This window comes from Sorex fumeus, unplaced genomic scaffold (assembly GCF_029834395.1).
Source record: "Sorex fumeus unplaced genomic scaffold, SorFum_2.1 ptg000047l, whole genome shotgun sequence".
NCBI classification, from domain to species: Eukaryota; Metazoa; Chordata; class Mammalia; order Eulipotyphla; family Soricidae; genus Sorex; species Sorex fumeus.
The window spans coordinates 43075412-43099620 of NW_026606104.1; the positions used below are offsets into that span (position 1 = coordinate 43075412).

Consider the following 24209-nt stretch of genomic DNA (forward strand, 5'->3'; position numbering starts at 1 on the left):
AGGTGCCCAGCACCCAGGAGGAGCCAGGAGGAACCCGAGCACGAGTGATTTTTATTATAAAAGAACGGGGATAGTCCTGGAGTGCACATCTGAGCGCCGGTCGTTGTACCCAGGGGTGCCGACAGCTTAGGGGCCTCAGCGCTAAGGGCGGGGAGGTGGGTCCGAGCGCGGTCCCGGGAGCAGGCAGAGAGGGCGCTGCGGTGGGAGGCCGTGGGGGGCGGGGCGGGGCGGTGAAGGGCCCGCCCCTCGCGAGGGCGCGCCGCGTGTGCGCGCGCACGCGCGCCCCCGACGCTGCCGCCGCCGACGCTGCCGCCGCCGCTGCTCCGCCCGGGTCCCGGTGCGGCCCGGCCCGCCCGCGGGGTGCGGAGCCGAGGCCCGCGGCCGGCCGTATGAAGGACTGCGAGTACCAGCAAATCAGCCCCGGGGCTGCTCCACCGCCCGCCTCCCCCGGGGCGCGCCGCCCTGGTCCTGCCGCGCCCCCCGGCCCGGGGCCCGGGCCCCCGGCAGCCGCCGCCGCCGAGCCGCGCTGGAGCGGCAGTGGGAGCGGGAGCATCGGCCGCCGCCCTCAGCGCAAGTGGGAGGTGTTCCCGGGCCGCAACCGCTTCTACTGCGGCGGCCGCCTCATGCTAGCCGGCCACGGCGGCGTCTTCGCGCTCACGCTGCTGCTCATCCTCGCCACCACCATCCTCTTCTTCGTCTTCGAGTGAGTTCCGCGGCGCCCCAGTTCCCGCCCCCTCCCGTGCGCATCCCCTGCCCCCGCTGCGGGGCGCTCCCCGCGCCTGTCCTTGGCTAGCGCCGGACCTCTCCCTGCTCGGCTGGACGCCACTCGCCCGCACCTGCAGGCACCTCCCCGCCCTGCGGCTCCGCTGCTGGCGTTCTCTGGCTCTCGAATCTGCCCTGGGGCCGCTCTGCTCTCTGCATCTCTCTCTGCCCCTTCCGCACTTCGCAACCGCCCATCTTCGGGCAGCCCGCGCGGCCCCTAGTCACCTTTTCTCCGGCCTGCCCTTTGTACACCGTTCTTAAGCCCACACCTTCCCTTGGCCGGCCTTTGCCCTCCCACGTAAGTCCATGACCCGAGTCTGCTTTCTCTGAAGCTAGGCATCCTCAGTGGATAGATCCCATAATCCTCACTTAACCCGCCAGAATAGGCTCCTGCCTTCTCTCCCTCGGGGTCCTAAGTGTCTCCTGGACCCCGTTTCTTTGTATCCTTTCCTAACAACTGAATTTCCTTGGTGTCTTTTGGGCTGTGTACTTTAACCACTGGTTTCCCGGCCAACTTCCTCCTTCCATTGGGGTCCCTCCAGGGTCATCTCTTTTACTCTCAGTCCTGTCCCCTGCGTACCCTCCCCCCCCCCCCCTTGTTGCCCTGATCACAGAGGTGTCTCTCATACTTCCCTGGCCCTCTCTAGCACCCTCCTTCCCTCCACTTGTTCTGGTCCCCCAGAGGCTGCAGGCCCTTGCTGGCTCCCCACTGCTCCCCCACCTGGCTCTTTCCCAACTCATCCCAGAGCATCTATGAGGAGTGCCAGGCTCTTGTTCTTTTCCGTTTCTTTCTGTGTTTGTTAAGAACTTCACTGCAGCAGCAGAGTTGGTTGGGTTCAGTCCTAGCTGCCCATGGAGCTGACTCCAGCCTTCGGAGCAGCCATGTCATTTCTCAGCACCCCCATTTTCTCATCTTTCACCCTCTGAGATTGTTATGAGGGTAGCCTGAAGTCACCCATATCAGTGTCTTAGCCAGAGGCACTTAATGGCACACAGTTGCTCTTATCTTCCCCCAAAAGACACTTCCTGAGTTTCTGCAGCCCTAAGGTGGCCACAGACTATCAGAACCCTGGTGCTCCTGTCTGGGCAACCTCCGGTTTCCCCTTTGCAGCAAGGTGAGGACTTCCTACAAATCAGCTTCTCTCTTTTGCCTGGCCTTTTTGAGTCAGGCTAGTTTCGTGATCATTTAATAAGCAGAAGCTCTGGGGTGCCTCCGCCTGGCAGTTGGGCTATTGCTAATCTGCCTTTCTCAAGGCCAGGGTAGGTTTGAAAATGCCTTTCCCAATCCAGGTGGGTCCTTCACTCAGTGCTGCAGCCAGGGCAGGAGGAAGCAGTGGCCTGCGGTGGCCCGCAGTGGCCTGGTGACCCTGACGTATGGGATTCTGCAGTTCAGAAATGGGATCTTCTCTGCACTGAGTGGGTTTCTCCTTGGTGCCAGATTTCTCCCAGGAGGTGAACACGGGGACCTGTGGGCTTGGGAGAGTTTGTGAATCATCTTTGTCTCTGCTCCTCCTCCGTTGGGTGGTGGAGTTGCATTTGCATCCCCCCTGGACTGGCATGATGTGTATGTTGTAGGTGACAGCATTGGAGATCACAACTCCCCATTGCACTGGGGAAAGAGAAATGCATTGGCTTCCTCAGGTCTTTGCTGCTCTGAAGGGTTTTGCTTCATTGTCTGGGGCATTATCGTGTTGGACTTGTAGCTTCTGCCCTGCCTCCCCACTCTGCAGCCACAGCGCCCTAACAGGGGATCCAGCCTAGATTGGCCGCATGCAAGCACCCTACCCACTGTATTCTTAACTCCACGTTAGAGCAGAATCCTCCTGGCTCTGGGAGTAAGAGCCAGAGCCCTGAAAACTGGCTTCCCCTGGGCACTCCTTTCAGGCATATCAGCCCTGTTCGCTCAGACATCGCACTGTTAAGGAGTCACCTTCCTTAGCTTTTACACTTCCCCTTTCCCCCCTTCTTTGCTTGCTGCTCTTTGTGGACTGACAATTGCACACACATTTGGTAGCTGTGCTCACCCAGGGTTATGCTCCGTTTCCTTGTGGTGCTTGGATATGTGTCTCCAAGGGTCAAAAGTTTTCCCTGTGGTGCTTCCCCGCAGCTGCTCAGCGGCTGTGCAGGCATGCTTGGCTATGGAGCTCATAGGTGAGGAGCTGGGGCCACACCTGTGCATGCGAGAACACTGGGAATCAAACTTACAAGGCAGGCACTTCTGTCACCAAACTATCCCTAGCCCCCTCCTTATTTAACTGTTTTAGGGTAATTTTTTGGAGGTGCCAGGAATCAAATCCAGACTTCCTAAATCTGACACGTGCACTCCACTTAGCTACTGGCCTTGCAGTTAGTTCCCTTCCTTTTGAGAGTCTTGTGGCCCATTCTCACACTTTCTCCCATCCCTGGCTGTCCCTGTGACATAGTAAACCACTCCCTTCTTTCCAGTCCAGACTCAACTGTTCTTTGAAGGTCTGGCCAATGTGACAGTACTATCTGTAATTTTCAGTAGTTTATTCCTTGTCTTTGTTTATTTGCTTGTTTCTTTTTGGTTCATACTCAGTGGTGCCCAGGGCTTACTCCTGCTCTGTGCTCAAGGATCACGCCTAACTCTTAGATGGCACAGGGGACTATATGAGATGCTGGGGATCTAGCCTGGATTGGCCACATGCAAGCACCCTACCCACTGTACTATTGCTCCAGCCTCTCTTCCTGGTTTTTTTTCTGGGAAAGCAGTACTTTTCTCCTTGCTGCCATGTCTTTAGTGCCTGGGACAGGGTGTGAGTGTTGTAGGTAGCCGTGCGATATTTGGTCAGTGAATGAATAGAATTCTTTTGCTGAAACCAGGAGACCAATCTAACCAATGACTGACTAACTGACCACAGCTCTGGCGGTGGGGCTCAGCATCGGTAGAATCGAGGCTAGAACTCAGTTCTTCTTAAGGCTCTCTGCAAGTCTCAGGATTCAAGTTATTAGTGTGTAGGATGTCTGGCTGGGCCTTAACTGGTTGAGTTGCTATGTCAGGGACAAGGAGGGCTTGAGACTTTCAGCCAGGGACCATGGAGACATTGGAGTGGAATGTGGCCCACTTAGAGTCCTTAGCCTTGTTTACTCCTGAGGGAAGGACCTATGTGGAGGCAGCTCCCCTGCCAGTGGTGGCTCTTCAGGGAAGCTGGAGGTGCCTAGGATTTCCCAGTCACCCCTGTCCTGGCTCCAAGAACTTCAGCTGACTTGGGCCTCCTCACCCTCCAGATGCCACAGGTTCTAGGAGAGGAGGTAGCGTGGGCCAGTGACTAGAAGCCTGGGCAGCTCCCAGTTCAGACCTGCGGACAAGCTGTTCTCCCAGCCAGCCTGGACTAGGGGCAGATCGAACTGATTCTGGGAGGTAGCACCTGGGGCAGTGCAGTGAGTGAACCATGCTCTCTGCCAGCCCTTCCTGACCCTGCTTTCACACCACCCTTCGGACACCCACATGGCTTTTATCTGTTTATAGCTATTTTCCTGGCAGGGTCATGAGCTTCATTGGAGAACAGTTCCCTGCCATTATTCCTGTTGCCTATGGAAGATATTGCCCTGCAGGAAGAAGACAGTAAATATTTGTGGAGTGTATGGCTGAATGATTGAACATTGTTGTGTTCAAGTGACAATACAGTTAATTGGCAGTAACTGCCAGAAGCTCTTTGGCTAGAGAAATACTCAGTGAAAGGGTTAAGGGTGCTGAGATCTCTCCACCATGGGAAAGCGCAGGGATCAGTTAGTGATGTCTGCTGGAGTTGCTGTGGGGATACTGCTGCCCCAGAGGCTGTATTCAAGATTGCAGCCCTGGTTACTGGTGTGCCACCTGTCTAGGCCTGTAGCCCTGTGTCCTTGTGTCCTTGGGGCATCTCTCACTTCTCTCTCCCTTTCTCCATCTAGCTGTCCCTTTCTGGCCCATCATCTGACCCCTGCCATCCCTGTCATCGCTGCCATCCTTTTCTTCTTCGTCATGAGCTGCCTGCTGCAGACGAGTTTCACCGACCCTGGAATCCTGCCTCGGGCCACCGTCTACGAGGCAGCAGCCCTGGAGAAGCAGATAGGTGAGGCTCCGCTCCAGCCAGACCGGGTCTCCCAACTCTGCATCCTTGGCTTGAGGAGAGCTCTGCTTCTCTCTTCCCACCCTCTGCCAGGAACAGGGTACGGGAGTGGGTTAGCCTGACACTGACCCCAGAGTGGCAGAGATAGATGACAGATGAGCCCTTCCTTGGGCACATCAGAAAATGCTAGAAAGTGATGCCTGCTAACAGAGCTCTGGGTTCTTCCTCTGGACAGTAAGCTTTTCCTAATGCTGATCTTATTTTCTTTCCCTATAATCCTACAAAGTATGCTGTTTTCCCACTTCTGAGGAATTAGAGCATGTCTCAGAGAAGTGAAGTACATGGGGCAGATCTCACAGTGGAAGGAAATGCAGTGAAACCCCAGGCAGTCCGATCTGAGCATCTAAACAGTCATACACTATTCTTCGCTCACTACCAGACCTGTGCACCAGGTGTTTTTCTAGATGTTGGCAGTGGACAAACCTGACAATAATCCCTGCTCTCTTGTTGCTGACATTCCAGTGGGAGAAAAGGACAAAGAAACGGTAACAGTGAAACATCTGGGATGTCAGACAGAAGAGGAAATCAGTGAGGGCGGATACAGTCTGCAGGGAGGGTGTATGATTTGAAGGGCCGTTATGGTAGGCTTCTTGAGGAGGTGCCATCAGAGAAAGATGAGTGGCTGGGCATCATGGGTATGTATGTAGGGAGGTGGACTAGTTAGTGGAGGTATCAGAGGAGGCCTCGAGGAGGGGGCACTTGAGGTGACCCCCAGCTGGTGATGGAGCCAGTAATCTGTGGTCTAGAAACAATAGCAGCAGGAATACCAGTGTGGCCAGGGACAACTTGTACTCTCAAGAAACCCAGGTGGTTCCCGCCACCTCCCAGAACTCTGGGGCTGGGCCTGGGGCCTGGGCCTTAGTCTCAGCTTGCTCTGCCCCAGCAAAGAAGTGACATGGCTGTTTGCACACCTCAGGGGGTTTGGTATGTGGTTGGCTCCTTTATGCAGTAGCATGGCTTTGAAGCAGGCCCAGCTTTCCTGAGGAGCCCAGTGCCTGTAAAGGTCAGCATCATGGTGGCCCTGCGGGAAGCCAGTACAGGAATTCTCTGAGCCGACTGGCGGAGGGGGTGGGGGATGTTTCCTGGTTCTCTTCTGCCCACTCCTGCTCAGCCACATCTTGGGGTGCTCTCTCCTGCCTGCCCACCCTCTCACACATCGGCAGGGGGCTGAATGGCAGCCTCCAGGTGGCACTGTGATAAAGCAGGAGCATTACCTGGCCACCCAGGACTGCTGGCCTCCTATGAACTATTTGGGTGATCCCTTAGGTTTGAGGAGCATTTGGTGGTATCCTAAATATTTCCCATCCTTTACCCACGAAATCCTTAAACCAGCTCAGCTGCAGATGCAGAAACTCCTGTTAGGAGTCAAGAGTGTGCTCCCTGATTCCCACATCCCATGATTTCTCCTTGAGATGAGAAACAAGACATAGCCTAAATCCATTTTTTGAGGGGGTGGGGGTTGGGGAGTGTGATTTGGGGCCCCACCCAGTGATGCTCAGGAGCTGATCCTGACTCTCTGCTCAGGAGTGACCCCTGGTGGTACTGGGAGGATTCAAACCTGGGCGCCTACATGCAAAGGATGTGCTCTGGTCCTCTCTAAGCTCCCAGAATTTTTTATTTTGTTTTCTTTTTGAGTCATATCCCGCTGTGCTCAGAGCTTACTCCTGTCCCTGTGCTCAGAGATCACTCCTACTGGGGCTCAGGAACATTATGTGGTACTGGGGATTGAACCCAGGTTGGCCACATACAAGGTAAACTCTTTCTGGCCCTTGGAATTTTAAGTTGTTTTTTTTTTTTTTTTTTTGCTTTTTTGGGTCACATCCGGCAATGCACAGAGATTATTCCTGACCCTACACTCGGGAATTACTCCTGGCGGTGCTCGGGGGACCATATGGGATGCTGGGAATCGAACCTGGGTTGGCCATGTGCAAGGCAAACGCCCTACCCACTGTGCTATTGCTCCAGCCCCAGTTTTTGTTACTTTTAGGGCCATAACTGGTGGTCTCTGGGCTTCTCCAAGTTTGTGCTTCTGACAGTGCTCTGAGGATCATGTAGTGCCAGGGATTGAACCTGGGTCACCCAGTACTATCTCTCTGACCCCTGTAGTCAGTCTTATAAGGACCCTGAAGGTCAGGGTCAAACAAAGACTTCCTTTTGAGAGCAGTTGCCAAGCCTGCACAGTGGCATCTTTGTGGCCTTTGAATTCTCAAATGAATGGGAGCCAGAATAGAGGGTGCAGCCAGGAGGCTTCCGATCAGAGTGAAACGGACTTTCTTGAAAAGGACTTGAGGTCATGGAGTCTTTCTGAGAAGGTGGGAGCCTGTTCTGAATTGGGTGTTTCTGTAAAGGGAGGCAGTTTGCCTGGGCCCCAGCCCCTATAGGCGACGGGACCACTCAGACCCAGCAGTTTCCCACCTGTGAGGATGCAGGTGCGGGTGACCAGATACACCCCCACCCTCATCTTCCCAGGTCTGTCCCTGTTTCCACACTGCAAATCCTGTTTCATGGGCCATCAATCCCCGAGTTGCAGACAGGCTAGGCAGTTGGTTGCTCTGAGCTGAAACCATGACTTCATAGCTGCGACACCCTCTAGGGCCACACAAATGCCCACAGTTTTGGTCAGCGTGGAAAAGAGTTAAGGGCAGAAACATCGTCTCCAAGAAGTTCCAGATGTGATGGGTTCCACCAGAAACCTCAAATCCAGTGCCACGAACCTAGACAGTTAATAGCTTGCAGGAAACACCTAAAGGTCACCCCACACCAGCTCACCAACCACATCCTGCTGGTGTCCAGGAAGTCTCCCTCAGGCTCTTCTGACACCTCCTGCCCCACCAGACGTGACTCTTTTCTACCTAGATTGTCTCAGGCCCCAACATCTGGTCTCTTCCTCTGAGCAGACTTTTCTCTCCCAGGTTTGTCCCTGGCCTTTCTTAGCTCAGCACCATTTCCTGAAACTCTGTTAGTGGCATACTCTTCCATGGTTGTTGCTCTCTTCTTCATCTCATTTTTTCATGTAGGAATCATGCCTAGTGGTGCTGGGGCATGACTGACTCCTGACTCTGGTTCGGAGAACCATGTAGCACTGGGATTTACACCCTTGCCTCCTACATGCAAAGCTCTGTTGAACACTGTTGAACTATCTCTGTAGCCCTTTGTTGCTTTCTTGAATACTCCTTCCGATCCCATCCCACTTAGTGCCTCTGTGTCCCGTGGTATTGAGTAAGAAATGCCTTTCACTGGGGGCTAGAGCAATAGTATAGTGGGTAACACATGTGGCCAATGTAGGTTAGATCTCCAGCAATCCATATGAATCCCCAAGTGCCACCAGGAGTGATACCCTGATCACAGAGCCAGGAGACCTGAGCACCATTAAGTGTCATTCCAAAATAAAATTAAAAAGGAATGCTTTCAGTTGACTATCTTTGGATTAGTCCTTCATGTTGTATCATCTCTAATTTGTGTCATGATTTTACAAGGTGATTTTAATGCCCATTGAGAAAACAGAGACTCAGAGATCACAAAATCACAAAGCTAGCTAAAGAGTCCAGGTTTCAAAACAAGAGTGAGGGCCGGGGAGCTGGAAGTGATAGCTCAAGGAATAGAGCGTGGGCCTTACATGCTCACGGCTTCAAGTCTGATCCTTGGCACCATGTGATCCTCTGCACTGTCCAACCTGCACTGAAATCAGTGCATGACTTGGAGTGACCCTGCTCACCCCCCCGCCGTGGCCCCTCCAGCAGGAGTAACCCCTGTATTCAGTAAATCAGGGGGCCAGGGAGACAGCTCAGTGGGCTAGAACGCAAGTGACCCAGGCTTGATCCTTGGCACTGCACGGTTCCCTGAGCACCATGCTGAAAGTAGTCCCAGAGCATTTACCCCCCTCCACTCCTCCCCCCCAAAAAAAAAACAAAAATTAAATCTATGATCCGATTGATCCCAGGTTCACTGCATTTGACTCACCCAGCCTCTTTCTCCAGCTGTAGAGATCCACCTCTCCCACTCTGCCCTCCGGCCTGCTTTTCCCATATCTCTGGCCCTCCCCTCAGCCTGCTGCAGAAGGGCGCTGTGATCCTGAGTGGGTAGAGAGTGGCCCAGCACTCAGAGCCTGGGCACTCTGGCCTCAAGCTGGCCTGGAAGCTGAGGAGACTTCAGCCTTGCTACTGTTTTCCACAGTACTGGTGACAACAGAAGAGCTTGGGTCAGAACCCAATAGTCAATGGAGAACCTTCTCGGCAGCTTCTGGCCCCCCAGGCTGCTCGTGGCCACTTGCACTAGGCTCAGCCCTCGCTGCCCAGCATTTGATGGTGGAGGACTTGCCTGGTCTTTCCAGCAGGCTCTGGTGCAGTGAGAAGACACACATGCCTGAGTAAGAGGAAGGTGTGGGGAAGTTGATTGCTTCTGTCCACCTTAGAACATCCACAGGAAGAACTACATAGAAAGAGGAGTTTTACCAAAACAAAAACACAGGGGTGTGGGACAGAGAGATAGTATAGTGGGTAGGGAGCTGCACACGATTAACCCAGATTCAATCCCCAGCATCCCATATGGTCCCCTGAGCTCTATGAGAAGTAATTCCTGAGTTCAGAGCTAGAAGTTATCCCTGAGCACCACTGGGTGTGGCCCAAAAACAAAACAAAAGGGTTTTGGGGTGACACAGTAGAAGCCGTTGAAGGTCATTCACCAGCCCAGACTGGAGAATAGCTTCAAAGAGAAGGAGTAGAGGGGCTAGTTTAATGCCTGGCAGAAATGGAGTGACCTAACACATTCTGGGTCTACAGAATTATACTCCTTCTGGTAGTTTTTCTGGAAACTCCTGCATGTTCATGAGGGAGAGAGTGAAGTGTGCATGCAATTGAGAAATATACTGGGTTTTACTACGCAGTCTCCACTGGCCAGCCAGAGAGCCTTGGGTTCTTGTCAGTGCAAAAATGTTCTTAAGATTCCACTGTGGCCAGTCAGAGCCAACAGAATGCAATGGGGCAGCTTCTCCCTGGGAGAGGCCGGCACACCCTCCAAACTACAAGCCTCAGGCTAGTCTGCCTGAGCTTTTCCTAACCCCAGAGTCATTTTAAATGTTGGGGAGTTGGGGAAGGGGGAGAGAGGCTTCTCACAGCTGTCCAGTGAGGAGGACCCTTTCCCTCATTCTTCTGGCCCAGGACTTGGTAGCCCATCTGGAAGGGCCACCCAAGGTTAGTAGAGGGGTGTCCCTTCACTTCCTGGGAAGAGCCTGAATCAGGAAGAACCCAGAGGAGACCCTCTGTGCCTCTAAGCAGGGTGATGTGTCTTCACTGGCATTTCTCTCTGCACTCAGTAGATACCATCTGAACAGGGTGAGCACAGATGTGGCTGTCTCTGTATACTTGTCCCTTAGTCCCCTACTCCTCCCCCATCCGCCATCCATAGGCCTTAGCCTGGTTGTGCTCGTGTTTGAAGGAAGGAACAAATGAAAGCTTGGAAGACAAGGATTCTCATGTTAGCGTCTCTGATTGAAGTCTGCTTCTGCCGTTCTCCAAGGTGGGCCTCGCCCTTGCCCAACCCGGAGCTCTCAGTGTGACAAGCCAGGATTCTCTATTTCTGTTTATTGTCCAGTGCCAGGGCCTTATACCTGCAAGACAAGTGCTGTGCCCCTGAGCCACATCTCCAGCCAATGTCAGTGCTCAGGGCTTGCTTCTGACTCTGCACTCAGAGATCACTCTTAGTGTAAGGGGCTCATATGGGGTTCCAGGGATCGAACCAGGTCAGCCGCAATCAAGGCAAGCACTGTTCACTCCAGCCACAATGTCCGGAGTCTTTGTTCTTTTGTTTTGGTTTTGGGCCACACCCTTTGGTGCTTGAGCTTACTCCTCGCTCTGTGCCTTGGGGTCGTTCCTGGAGAGGACAGTATAGGGTGCTGTCTATTAAACCAATGTCAGCTTTAAACCTATGTCATCTGTGTGTGAGGCAAGCACCCTACCTGCTGTACTATCACTCCAACCCAATGTCAGTCACTGTCACTGTCACTGTCCTCCCCTTGTTCATCAATTTGCTTGAGCGGGCCCAGTAACTTCTCCATTGTGAGATTTCTTGTTACTGTGTGTGGCATATAGAATACGTCACGGGGAGCTTGCCAGGCTCAGCTGTGCAGGCGGGATACCCTCAGTAGCTTGCCAGGGTCTCCAAGAGGGGCGGAGGAATTGAACCCAAATCAGTCGGGTCTGCCGCGCGCAAGGCAAACGCCCTACTGCTGTGCTATCGCTCCAGCCCCCCAATGTCAGTACACTTTGAAAAGTGTTTTGTTCTTCATTTTTTCTGTTGAAATGTAAGAGACTAGGGGCCCAGAGAGTAGCTCAAGGGGGCGAGCACCACCTGGCATGGCTCTCTTCTTAACAAACAGAAGTGCTTAAGAATCTGGAGAGCCTTGAGCCTTGTGGTCAGGAGCAGCAGGTGGACTTGCTGTGGGCACCAGCAAGTTACCTCGGTGGGAGCGTTGGGGGAGGTAGGCAGGAGGCTTCGAGATGCGGCAGTGACTGGTCAGCTTTGCTGCTCCTGCTTGTCTTCTCCCCGTGTGGAGCTCTGCCTCTGCTGTGGCATCCCTGCAGGGCCTCTTGTGACCTATTTAGGGCCCTGTGCTTGGGTGGCTGTCCTCCAGCCAGCCTCTCTGGGTGGCTCCTGTTCTGCGCTGCCTGAGGAAACACTGCAGAGCTTCACTTCCACTTTCCCAGAGTGCTAGAGGGGAGGAAGTTTCAGAACCTGCTGGGCTGAGTCCCTCCCTGCCTTGTGGGCACAGGGCCTTTGTGACTCCCTGAGAGTTCCAGAAACTTCTCTCTGTCCTGAAGAGACTCTGACTGCCCGGCACTCAGGGGGGCTGTGTTCTGAAGATATTTTCCGAAGTCAGTGGGCTGGGCTACTCATAGATCCCACCGAGGTTTCTGTGAAACTCCACAATGGCTAGTATTTATTAAGCTCTTGTCTGGTTCAACTCACAAAGCCCACGTAAAGAACTCTCACCTCATCCTCCTGACGGTATTAGGAGAGTTACATTGCTTTTATTTTTTTCCTTAGAAAAACGTTTCCAGAATTCGTGTGACTTGGCCCATCTCACACTGCTTGTAGGTGGTTAGGTCCGAATCCATACTCATGTGTTTGGTCTGGCTCCAAAGCCCGTGTCCAGGTCTGGGAGACAGGAGGGCTGGGCTGGAAACTGGAACCCCCTGGTGTCTGGTGGGATTCGGGCCTGGGTTTGGAACAGCACCATAAGCTAGGCATCAGCTGGCCTGTCAGTGGGAACAGTTAGGGTGTCCCTGAGCACTCCTTCCGCCCTTACCTTGCACTAGAGGTTCAAACTCATTTCCATTTTACAGATGGGAAACTGAGGCTCTAAGAGGTGGGAAGCTTCCTTAAAGGGCAGTTAAAGTAGTAGCAAAAGGGCTGGAGCAATAGCACAGCAGGTAGGGTGTTTGCCTTGCATGCGACCAACCCAGGTTCGATACCTAGCATCCCATATGGTCCCCTGAGCACCGCCAGGGGTAATTCCTAAATGCAGAACCAGGAGTAACCCCTGTGCATTGCCAGGTGTGACCCAAAAAGGAAAAAAAAGTAGTAGCAAAACTAGGATTCAAACCCAGTGTTCTCAGACTCCAGAACTGCTCTCTGCTTTCCTGCCGATGAAAACGGCTACTACTGAGCACTTACCAATGACAATTCATTGTTCATTGTTCTACTCATCTGTCCTTTTGTGGGGGTGGGAGGGGAGGAGAGCCTTGGGTTTTTTTTGTTTTTGTTTTTGTTTTGTTTTGTTTTGTTTTGCTTTTTGGGTCATACCCTGTGATGCTCAGGGCTTACTCCTGGCTTTGCACTCAGGAATTTCAGGAATTACTCCTAGCAGTGCTCAGGGGACCATATGGGATGCTGGGAATCGAACCCGGATCGGATCGGCCGCGTGCAAGGTAAACGCCCTACCCGCTGTGCTATCACTCTAACCCAAGCCTTGGGTTTTCGCTGACCACATCTGACTCAGTGATCAGGTGTTGCTTGGAAGACTAAGCAGTGCTGGGGTCAGAGCCAGGCGTGCGTTCTGGACTTCACTTCATCTTCTTTGACAGGGGTAACACCAGACTCTGACAGGTCAGCAGCTCCCCTGAGGTCCTGATGGAAAGACAGGAATTGAGGTCCATGCCTGCCTATGTGCAGACCTTTGTTTCGCTCCTTCCCAGTCAAAGGCCCGGGATGGCTGCTGCTTCATGGGGTGTCATAGGAGAGACAGTGGCTGCACAGCTGTGATCGCTCAGCCATGAACTCTGAGCTGTGTGTGACGCGCAGGAGCCCCTGAGATTGATGTGGTTAGAGAGGCTGGTGGGGAGCGGACAGGGCGGGCTGAGTCCCAGGGAGCAGAGACTGGGTGGTCCAGGGCTTGGCGGTAGCAAAGGCAATGGGAAGAAAGCAGAAACACAGACTGGGCCCAGTTGTGGTAAAACAAGAAGTTTGCCCTTTATCTGATTTTTCAGGAGAGTTTTGAACTGGGAATAGGTTCAGGAGAGCAGTTTACTTAATTTTCTAAAATTTAATTTTGCTGTTTTTTGGGCTCAGTGCTTAATCCAGGTTTGTTTTTGTTTCGTTTGGGGCCACACCTAGGAGTTCAGGAGTTACTCCTGGCTTTGCGCCTAGAATCACTCCTGATGGTGCTCAGGGGGCCATATTAGGTGCCAGGGCTCGTACCCAGGCCCGCCATGTGCAAGGCAAGTCCCTTAACCCCTGTGCTCTCTGGTCCCTCAGAAAGGTTCTCTAAGAGGAATGTAGCAAAGTGTGTGGGGCAGGAGGGCTGGGAGCACGCAGTGTCAGGGGAAGTGATTTGGAGGTACAGCCTGATCAGAGCCAGGATATTGGGTGTGGAGGGCGAAGGATCCTGAAGGAAGCATCTGTTCAGCTGCTTCTGACCCCAAAATGAACAAACAAACATCCTAGCCAGGCAGGAGAGGGAGAAGGACAACACTCCAGATGGGAATCCCCTGTGTCTGCTAGGCTTATGTGTGTGACCCTGGGCAGATCCTCAGCCTCTTTGAACCAGTTTTCTTTTTCATAATAGAGCCAAGACCAGAGCAGAAAGATAGTGCAGTGGGGAGAGTGCTTGCCTTGCACGTGGCTGACTCCGGTTTGATCCTTGGCACCCCATATGGTTCCCAAGCACTGCCTGGTGTAATTCCTGAGCGTAGAGTTACCCCTGAGCATCATTCGGTGTGACCCCAAAATGAAAAACAAAAGACAAGAAAAAGAGCTGAGACCATCAACAGAAGCACATTTGTCAAGTGTGTGTGTCAGGGGTGGTGCGACACTCTGTGTTCTTCCTCTCTTGGACTGTGCCTTCAGCGGAAATCAGGAAGCACTGGAAAGTTGACAAGACCTCCAGCCCTGGCTTTGGAAACTTGGCTCCACATCCTTGCTCTGTCGCTCACTAGCTAGCCCAGTGTTTTCCAGCCTGCTTCTGACCCATGGCCTGCTTCTGACCTCATTTCCTTCCTGTGGCCTTCCTATTCTACTGATTGGTCCCCTGGTCTTATGCCATCATCCCCACTACCACCACCACCAAATTTTGCAGTTTACAGTCATGGTCCCCTTGGAATAGCCTTGGGCACACAGCTAAGAAACGCGTTGTTCAATGCTGAGGGTCCATCATTTCACCTGAGTGAAAAGTCTTCTTAACTGATCCCTGAAGACAGTGATGTTCTTCCCCCCACACCGCCCCCTGTAGGCTGTCACAGCACTAAAGGAGATAATGTCTCTTCCCTGTCCCCTCTCATCATTCTTTGAGTTTCTGGCAATGCATACACACACGTGCCCCTTTTACCTCCGCAAAGACAGGAGCATGGTCCCCTCCCAGCCCTGCTAGGAGGTGATTCTCCCACCCCCCCACCCCCCATTCAGTGACTGATGAGAGAGAGACCCTGATGTGAATCTTTTGTCCAGCCTGGTCCAGCAAGGGTGTGTCATCAGGAGGTGGGCCAGGCTCCTAGACACCTTTCCCCCTTGTACAGATGGGAGAGAAGTGGGGCTCAGAGACGTTCATTTCACTCCAGACCCCACATCACTCAGTGACTGAAGCAGGTTTCCACTCTCTGAGCCTTCCACCCCCACTCTGTGTCTCCACTTTTTGCCTGATGATGGGTAGGAGTTTTTTTGTTTTGTTTTGTTTTTTGTTTTGCTTTTTGCGATGCAGAGGGGTTACTCCTGGCTCTGCACTCAGGATTTACCCCTGGTGGTGCTCAGGGGACCATGTGGAGTGCTGGGAATCGAACCCGGCTTGGCTGCGTGCAAGGCAAACGCCCTACCCGCTGTGCTATTGCTCCAGCCCCTTGTTTTTGTTTCTTGTTTTGTTTTGTTTTGTTTTGTTTTGGGGAGCCACACCTGGCAATGTTCAGCGGTTACTCTTGGCTCTGCACTCAGGGATCACTTCTGCCAGACTTGGGTGACCATATGAGGTGCTGGGATTGAACCCAAATTGACCACATGCAAGGCAAAAGCGCTGCCTGTTGTACTATCTCTCCAGACTCTACTGATTTCTTCTAAGGGTGAAATACTCAAGGGGGTGGACCAGAGTGATAGTACAATGGGTAGGGCGTTTGCCTTGCATGTGGCTCACCTAGGTTCAATCCCCAACATCCCATGTGGTCTCCCAGCACCTCCAGGAATAATTCCTGAGTGCAAAACCACGAGTACCTCCTGAACATCACCAGGTGTCACCTTCCCCTCCCCCTAAAAAAATGTTCAGGGGCTTAGCTCCTTTTGTTGGGGAGTCTCCCATGTTCTGGAGGTCTGGAGGCCCTTCCCAGCAGCCCAGGAATCTGTTCCTAGTGCAGGTGAGGGGGGTGGGAAAGTACACTGTCTCTAACCCTCAGGTCCCTGGTCACAGCACTGTGCTAAAGCTGATGGCAGAATAGCCTGGAATCATCAGAGGCAAATAGGCTGGAGCTGCTCTCTGGGGAGGTGCCTGTTGGAATCACATGACCATCCTGGGGGATGTTTAGAACTCTCTCAAGGAAACTCTGCACTCTGGAAGGCCCAGAGCCCCCAAGGGTGAAATCGTGGGTTTCCCCTTTGCCAGGTGTCGGTACAGCTCCTGTTCCGCTTGTACACAGCCGCACAGCTGCACACCACCAGGTGCAACCATTTTCTTTTTCTTATTTTGCCAAAGTCTAAGGGGCTCAGAAAAAAATATAAAGCCTAACCTGTAAGATGCTCGGTGCTTGGCACACATGCTTTGCATCTGCAAGCCTGAGTTTGACCTTGGGCTCAACCTGGTCCCTTGAGCACCATCAGGTGTAAACCCAAAACAAAGAAAAAGAATATAAATCTTATGTTTTGTTGTTGAATGTTCGCAAACTGAGTGCAGCCCCTAAATGGCATTTGTTTTTGGTTTTTTTTTTTTTTTTTTTTTTGCTTTTTTGAGCCACACCCAGTGATGCTCAGGGGTTACTCCTGGCTCTGCACTCGGGAATTACTACTGGTGGTGCTCAGGGGACCACATGGGATGCTGGAGCTTTAAACCAGGTCAGCCACATTCAAACAGTAAATGCCCTATCCTCTGTACTATCACTCCAGCCCCAAGTTACCTGACTTTCGATAAAGACCGGGCAGGGGATCTTGTAGATAGATGTCCTACATTCTAGATCTGATTGATTCCCAAGAGTTGTTTCCTTATTTTGTTTATTTTTGTCTTTTGGGCCCCATGGTGCTCAGGAACTGCTGCTTCTAGTTCTGTGCTCAGTCAGTCACTCCCAGGGGTGTCAGGAATCAAGCCTGAAGCTCCTCTAGGCAGTCCATTGAGCTAGATCTCCACCTGTAGAGTGGTTTGCTTAGAAACTGGAATGTAGAGCTGGGCCTGCTCAGATGCACTTAACCCTCTCAGCCTTCCTGGTAGTCTTACAGCTCATCCCTGGCAGTGGAGGAATCCCTCACATCAAACAGGGCTTGATGCTTTGCATGATGCTTGGCACACAGCAGGTGTCTGGAGGGAGTCCCCACTCTTCCCACTGTTCCTGCCTCAGGTGGCCTTTTACCTCCCTAAAAACAATTTCTTTCAGTTCCAGGAAACGGTTTCTTTCTTTTTTTTTTCCTTTTCGAGTCACACCCAGCAATGCACAGGGATTACTCCTTACTCCTGGCTCATGCACTCAGGAATTACTCATGGCGGTGCTCGGGGGACCATATGGGATGCTGGGAATCGAACCAGGGTTGGCCGCATGCAGTGCAAACGCCCTCCCAGCTGTGCTATCACTCCAGTCCCCCTGGAAACGATTTCTTTCAGGCTTCTGAACCAAGGGACAGTGGCTCCCCCAAGCTGAGGCTCCTGGCCTTAGGCTGCCCTGGACACTTCCATCTTTCTCTTTCTCACCCCAGACAACACCGGCAGCTCCACGTACCGCCCTCCGCCTCGGACGCGGGAGGTGATGATCAACGGGCAGATGGTGAAACTGAAGTATTGCTTCACCTGCAAGATGTTCCGGCCGCCCCGGACCTCCCACTGCAGTGTCTGTGACAACTGTGTGGGTGAGTGGGAGACAGCAGGGAAATGTGGGGAGCCCTGGAAGACACGGGGGAGGGGGCAGGAAGCCTGGACTTGCTCTCTCTGAGTAGGGACCTCAGAGCGGGCCTGTGAGCATGACCATTGGCACTTCTTATCAGATTTGTGGATTGCTTCCCCTGGCTCTGAAGGGCCCTGATGAGAGGCTTCTTCCGCCTGACCCTTAGTAGGCCCAGGATCCCAGGAAGCAGAGGCTGGAGCAGCAGGATTCTCTAAGTGTTTGGTTCCTCAAAGAATATTTCCCACCCAGGGGCCTGATGCGCAGGGAAGGAATCAAACCTGAGAGCCGAGGTTAAGCTTGTGAGGCGGAGAGGATGTTGGCAGTTTGGGGCGCTGAGCCCCTGACACCCAGCTGTAGTGGTTGCTGGAGAACTGAGGCTCTTTTCATCCCCCTCTGTTCTCCAGAGGCCAGACAGCTCCAAGGAGGAGCCGCCATGTGCCCCTGGGAGCGCGTCACCAGGTTGAAGCTGCAGGAGGTTCGGGCGAGCTGAGCCATGGTGACTGAGCACCGTGGCCGGCAGTGAGCTCATGCGCCCACTCAGCGTTTCTCAGCAAGTAGCTGGGGAACACCCTGATGGCATCCAAGGGGTGACTCAGTGGGTGGCGCTCATCCCCGAGAACAGCCCCACCCAGCCCGGTGATCACACGAGCCTTGGCTAGGGGCCTACCGTATCCTCCCAGGGGACTTCTTCATTTGTGTGTGGTGATCCCATCCCAGGGCCATGGCTACTGTGAACTTGGGCCTCTAAGGCCGCTTCTCCACCAGCTCCAAAGCCAGGCTAGAGGTTATCGGGTGACGTACTGAGTTTAGGGCGCAGGCCAGCAGCCAGGAATTTTTTTTTTTTTTACTTTGGGAAGTGACACCTGGTGATGCTGAGCGGTTACTCCTGGCTACTGGCATTGCTTGGGGGACCATATGGGATGCCAGGGATTGAACCCAGGCCAGCTGTGTGTAAGGCAGATGCCCTACCTGCTGTACTGTCACTCCAGCCTCCGAGCCAAGATTTCTTTGAGTGCCATCATAGTATCAGGAACTGCTGATCCCTGGAATTCAGCTCACTGTGAAGCCACATGGTCCCCCCTGAAGAGCTTACCTATGGCCAGTCTAGTCCATGTAAATCAGCATGTAAACGCACTCACACGCAACGTGCTGCCGAGTCTGAGTTCCCGAGCACAGGCACAGGCGCTGCTGGAGGAGACCAGCGCAGGAGCAAGGAAGAATGCACAGGCGAGGGAACCCTCCAGCACAGGTGTCGAGGATCTGAGTAGGGGAAGGGAAGGAGGTGCCAGCTGTGACAGGAGAGGGCTACACACCTCGGCCAGCTACAGGCCACACTGGCCCTGACTCTGCTCCCGCGGCCTCTTTCCAGAACGTTTCGACCATCACTGCCCCTGGGTGGGTAACTGTGTGGGGAGACGGAACTACCGCTTCTTCTATGCGTTTATTCTTTCCCTGTCCTTCCTGACGGCCTTCATCTTCACCTGTGTGGTCACCCACCTGACACTGCGTGAGTGGGGGTGAGGTTGGAACGGGGGTGGCGGGGCAGGGCCTGTGAGGGGACCGGCCCCCTGAGCTGTGCCCGCTCCCATTTCTCCCCCTTCAGGCTCTCAGAGAATCAACTTCCTCTCCACTCTGAAGGAGACACCGGCGAGATATCCTTTGTGGGCTGTGGGTGCCGTGCTGGGAAGCCTCTTGGCCAGTGCCCCTCACTTGTCCTGTAACTAGAGGGGGTTGGGGGAGCCTTCTGAAATGAGCTGTGGGGGACTTTCAAACCCCAATTTCCATCCGGGACTGTAGCTCAGCAGCAGAGGCCCTGGGGGTTTGAACCCCAACTCCACAGGAAGGACATTAGAGCTCCGTCCCAGCCACAGTTCTTTTTTTTTATTTTATTTTTTGCTTTTTGGGCCACAGCCCCATGATGCTCAGGGGCTACTCCTGGTTCTGCACTCAGGAATTACTCCTGGTGGTGCTTGGGGGACCATATGGGATTCCGGGGATCAAACCCGGGTCTGCCATGTGCAAGGCAAACATCTTCACTACATCCCACCCAATGTACTATCTCTCCAGCCCCCCAGGCACAGTTCTGTCTACCATCATTTTCCTGGATCCATCCAGCCTGCCCTTGAGGGATCCCCAACTCCCTGACTAGCACCCAGGAGGTGATCCTGTTGTGAAGTGGTGACTGGGCCATAGGCAGGTCACAGCTGGGTGCCTTCCCTGAGAAATGGCTGCACAAAGGCTGGTCCAGCGGGGCCAGGGTGGGCCTCCCTGTCTCCAACAGTTCCTTGACTGCCGCGCACTGTGTTGGAGCTGGTGATCTGCTTCTTCTCCATCTGGTCCATCCTGGGCCTCTCAGGGTTTCACACTTACCTCGTCGCCTCCAACCTGACAACCAACGAGGACGTGAGTAGGGCTTCAGCAGTCCCCCTTCTAGATGAGATCCTCTAGGAGGCAGGGCCAGGGCTCCACAGCAGGCCTCCCAGCACACTGAACCATGCTCTGCAGGGGTGCGGGCCGCACAGGCGCCTTTCTTGCCTCCAGGGTTCACGCTTGGGCCTGGGTGATGCAGGCGGGCTTCTGAGGCCCACATCTGCCTCTGCCCTCAGTACAGGCTCCTGGGACCCTACAGAGGCAGCATCTCTGCCTGGCAGCCATAGCCTGCCAGCTCGTTTACATTTCCAGTTCTTTTGCTTTCTTTGGGTCCTTCAGCTCTGAAGTGAAGGGACAGGGACTTTTTCTTTGCTAGTGGCTCAGTGGCTTGTCCTGGGCCACACATCCGGCAGGTAAGACCCGGAACACTTGCCCAGAGCTGTGGCTGAGGGCTCTGCCACCATACTGCGCTGGCAGGCAACTTAGGGTGTTTCTTTGGCATTCTTGTGGGGGGCTGTGGGGAGATACAGTTCACTGGCAGGGCTCCCGAATGCATAACTTATTCCCCAGCCCTTGGAGCCATCTCCCTGCCCTCCTCCATATTCTCAGTAAGGAGAGCGGCCAGGCTACCACCTGCCCTCCTCCCCCCTCCCCCCCCCCCCCCGTGCTACCTACAGTTTGAACATTTGCTGTGTGCCCAACCCTGGACCAGATCTGACCACACTGTAGAAAAGAAAGTGGGGGGAAGCAAGTGAGGGGTCAGAACTGTAGTACAGCGGGCAGGGTGCGGCCAGCTGAGCACCACCGGGTCTATCTCCAGAACAAAACAAGCAAGTGAGGACATCTGTTCCGACTTCTGTAGCCCATTCTAGAAGTCCCGTTTCATAGAAGAAAATGTTTTCCTGAATACTCCAGCCTGTCATTTTTGTGGAGGAAACAAATATGCCACGTATGCCAGAGGATCTAGTGCTGGGGATCGGTACAGAGAAGGAAGAGGCCACAGTGCCTCCTGTCCATCCGGCCCGGGTCCTGCTGGATAGACCCATCATAAGCAGACATGCTTGGAAAACACCCAGTAAAACGGGATCCTTGACTGCTGAATGCCTCAGAGTAGCTTTCTCAAGCAGAGGGGCAGGATTTCATCCCGCACTCCCACAGACCTGCTGGGGGTTTGGTATCAGTGGGACAAAGGTTGAGATGCAAGTGGTAACATGAGCAGGGTCTGGCATAGCTGTGAGTCGGTGGCAGGGCCGGAGTTCACCGCTGGCTGAGCCCTTGCTGCCCCTCTTAAGTGGCTGAGCAGAGAAGGGCGGGGGCACCCACAGGTTTTTGTCTGGCAGCTTCTCTCTCACTCTGTTCTTCAGTCCTGGTTTGGCCCTTGCACCATGCAGTCCCCTACATCTTCACTACGTCCTGAGTTTAAAACTCTACCGTATCAGAACTGGCTTCAGAATTCCTCAGTCTTCCCCATCTCAATGCCTCAGCCCTAGAAACAGGTGTTGGAAGTAGGTGCCTGACCCAGACCTTCCTGCTTGCAGATCAAAGGCTCGTGGTCCAGCAAGAGGGGTGGCGAGGCCTCGGTCAATCCCTACAGCCATAAAAGTGTTATCACAAACTGCTGCTCCGTGCTCTGCGGCCCCCTACCTCCCAGGTAAGCTGAGGGGACAGGCAAGGTCCTGGTGCCCAGCCTGGCACAGCTCTCTGGGTTTGGGGTGTTTGCAGGTCTCTCCCAGTATCACACATGCCCTTGGATCTCAGCCCCAGCCTTCCTTGCGGAGAGCCCTCAAGGCATTTGTCCTGTGACAAAATTCTGTCCTTTAATTCTGTGCTCATTTTGGAAGCAAGTCTAAAATATGAGCACATGAGATGTCACCGTGATCTTACCCCCAGGGCTAACCACAGTTAATGTTTTGGCCAGGCTTGAACAACACTTTCCTTCTGGTGCTGGTGTCCCAGACTCTGGATGATGGATGTTGCCATCTGCCTCAGCCCTGCTGGGAAGTTCCCCTCCATCCTGGCACCAGGGGGCACCAGAGCGCCAGAACGGGTGTTAAATAGCCATGGACGCTGGCTGCCCGGGATGCTCACCCCTGACCCGGGAGAGAGGGAGGAGATGGGACAGTAGGAATCCTGACTGTTTCCTGACGCCCATTCCTCCTGCTTCTCCCTCCCCCGCAGCCTGCCTCCTTAACCATCTGACAGTAAGATGGGATAATTTAATAGTGAGTAAATTCTGTGTCCAAGAGCAGTTGTCCAGAGTCCTTCTGGAAGACAAGGGCCTTGTGCCTCCTACAAATAGAAGGAAGCTCTTTCTCCTCAGTCTCTCTAGGGCTGGGACTTCCCTGGCCTCAGCCACGCAGCCCTGGCCTGGAGCTCTGGGGTCTGCGGGGCCCTCAGTGTCCCCCTATGTTTGTGTTTTGGAAGCCTGATTGACCGGAGAGGATTTGTGCAGTCCGACGCTATGTTGCCCTCGCCCGTTAGAAGCGACGAGCCCACCTTTGGAGCCAAGCCTGACGCCAGCATGGTAGGCGGCCACCCCTGATCCGGCTCAGTCCTTGCCGCTCGCTGGCCTGTCCAACCCTCCGCACTCAGCTGCTGGGATCCGCCCGCACCGTCCAGGGGAGCAGAGCTGCCGACTCCAGTCTTGTCTTATTTATTTCCCACCCTGCGTGGCTTCCCCCCTTCCTGCTCCTTGGCTGTACCCTCTGCTCCTGAAACCGGGTTCCTGTGGCTAGGGGCCTAGATCCCTTTAGCCAATGAGTGACAAGAGGGCAGAGCCCGGAGACCTCCCAGGGGACCATGCCAGGTCTTCCCTACAGCTGCAGATGAGTGGGACTCTGAGAGGGGTCCTGACCCGGCCCAGCTGGATCCAGGGGGCAGCGCCTAATCTTTAGTGGTGGTCATTGTTCGTTCTTCCATGGTTTTGTGTTGTTTTGGGGGTTTGGTTTTTTCTGTCTGGACTTGCCCAGTTGGATAGAGCTGGGATTGCAAGTAGAAAGGCAGCATTGTTCGGGGCTGGAGTGATGGTGCAGCGGGTAGGGTATTTGCCTTGCACTTGGCCATCCCGGGGTTGATCACTGGCATCCCATATGGTCCCCCGAGCCCTGCCAGGAATGATCCCTAAGTTAGAGCCAGGAGTAACCCCTGAGCAACGTCGGGTGTGACCCAAAAGAAAAAAGGCAGCATTGGGCAGAAGGAAGCAGCCAGCTTCCCCGGAAACTCAGCTGCCATGTGATTCCTGGGTGGCACTCTAGGAAGGCCTGACCTTACCCTCTCTCTGCCATGGAGGGCTCTCTAAGGGACCCCAGCCTAAACCCCACCTCCTGCCTGAGTCAGGTCTCGGGGTAGGCATGTTTTGCTCACAAGCCAGCAGTACTTGAAACGGGTCGGATGCTGGGTATTTTGCACAATTTTATAGACCTCTTTTCTACATAGCATTTTTTAAATGGAAGAATTTTAAAAATAAAAAAAAAAGAAAGAAAAAAAAGAAAAAGCAGCCCCATTGCTCTCCGTGCAGTGCCAGGGCACATGCTCTTAGTTGGTTTTAGCAAGTTTAGGACAAGAGGCCTGGCTCTGGGCGCAGGTGCGTGTAAGAGCATGTGCGTGAGCGTGCCCTCTTGTGTGAGTGTGGCTGGCTCCCACCTCCCAGGGCTGCCCTTGAATGGGAGCCAGCAGCAGTCACTGCCTGCGCCGTGGTGGCGAGGAGCCTATGCATTTGGTCATGAGACTCCCATACCCCTGCCGAGCCCCCATCCTCCTCCGAGAACCAGTGACTCGGGACTCTGCCACCACTGCGCCTGCCCTCACCCCCACCACCCAACCCCCAGGCTAGGCTTCCTGCTGGGACCTGCCCAGACAGGCCGGGACTGGGTGTGGTGGATGGGGTAATGGCTGTGGAGAGCGGCTGCCTCTGACAGGCCACACCCCCTCTGAGCATGACTCCCAGTGCCAAGGAAAGGGGACAGGGCACTTTTGCCAATGGGAGCTGCTCTCCAGAAGCCAGGGAGGAAGGTGCCGGGTGGGCTGAGAGGCAGGGGTGGAGTGAGCGAATCTGGGCCAGACACAGGGCACTTCTCTGCTGGGAGTTCTCATCCCATGTCAGCATGATGGGACACTGTCCCTCTGTCCTCGGCCTTGCTAGTGGGATGGCTCCTCTTGCAGTGTCCCCCGTATCTTGGTCTGCCTTGTTCCTGAGGCCAGTAGGTCACACACCGCTTAGAAGTAGCCACAAAGGACCCCCGTCAATTAGGGTCCTCCTGGCGAGCCCGTAGTGGCCCCAGGCGGTGGGGAGGCAGCCAGCTTGAGGCAGTGATTCCCACGTCACTTCGATCTAAGCCAGTGTTCCTGTTCTTGCTTGTAATAAAACTTTTGTTTTTAAGAGTTGATTTGCTTT

General features: G+C 54.0%; 1 protein-coding gene across 1 annotated transcript; it reads left to right on the forward strand.

Annotated features, from left to right (window-relative positions):
• Nucleotides 1–286: 286 nt before the first annotated feature.
• ZDHHC18 (zinc finger DHHC-type palmitoyltransferase 18) lies at nt 287–24199 on the forward strand. Its single transcript, XM_056123247.1, has 8 exons — nt 287–703; nt 4675–4835; nt 17262–17411; nt 18816–18953; nt 19050–19098; nt 19747–19849; nt 21355–21467; nt 22241–24199. Exons 1-8 carry the CDS (start codon nt 390–392, stop codon nt 22356–22358), a joined length of 1146 nt encoding a protein of 381 aa, XP_055979222.1. The 5' UTR covers nt 287–389; the 3' UTR covers nt 22359–24199.
• Nucleotides 24200–24209: the final 10 nt, after the last annotated feature.

Bases quoted from the DNA above. Each gene is read 5' to 3' on its own strand.
- ZDHHC18 (XM_056123247.1), top strand. From the start codon at position 390: ATGAAGGACTGCGAGTACCAGCAAATCAGCCCCGGGGCTGCTCCACCG. The intron at 704-4,674 runs GTGAGTTCCGCG...TTCTCCATCTAG, and splicing joins ATCCTCTTCTTCGTCTTCGA to CTGTCCCTTTCTGGCCCATC. The intron at 4,836-17,261 runs GTGAGGCTCCGC...TTCTCACCCCAG, and splicing joins AGCCCTGGAGAAGCAGATAG to ACAACACCGGCAGCTCCACG.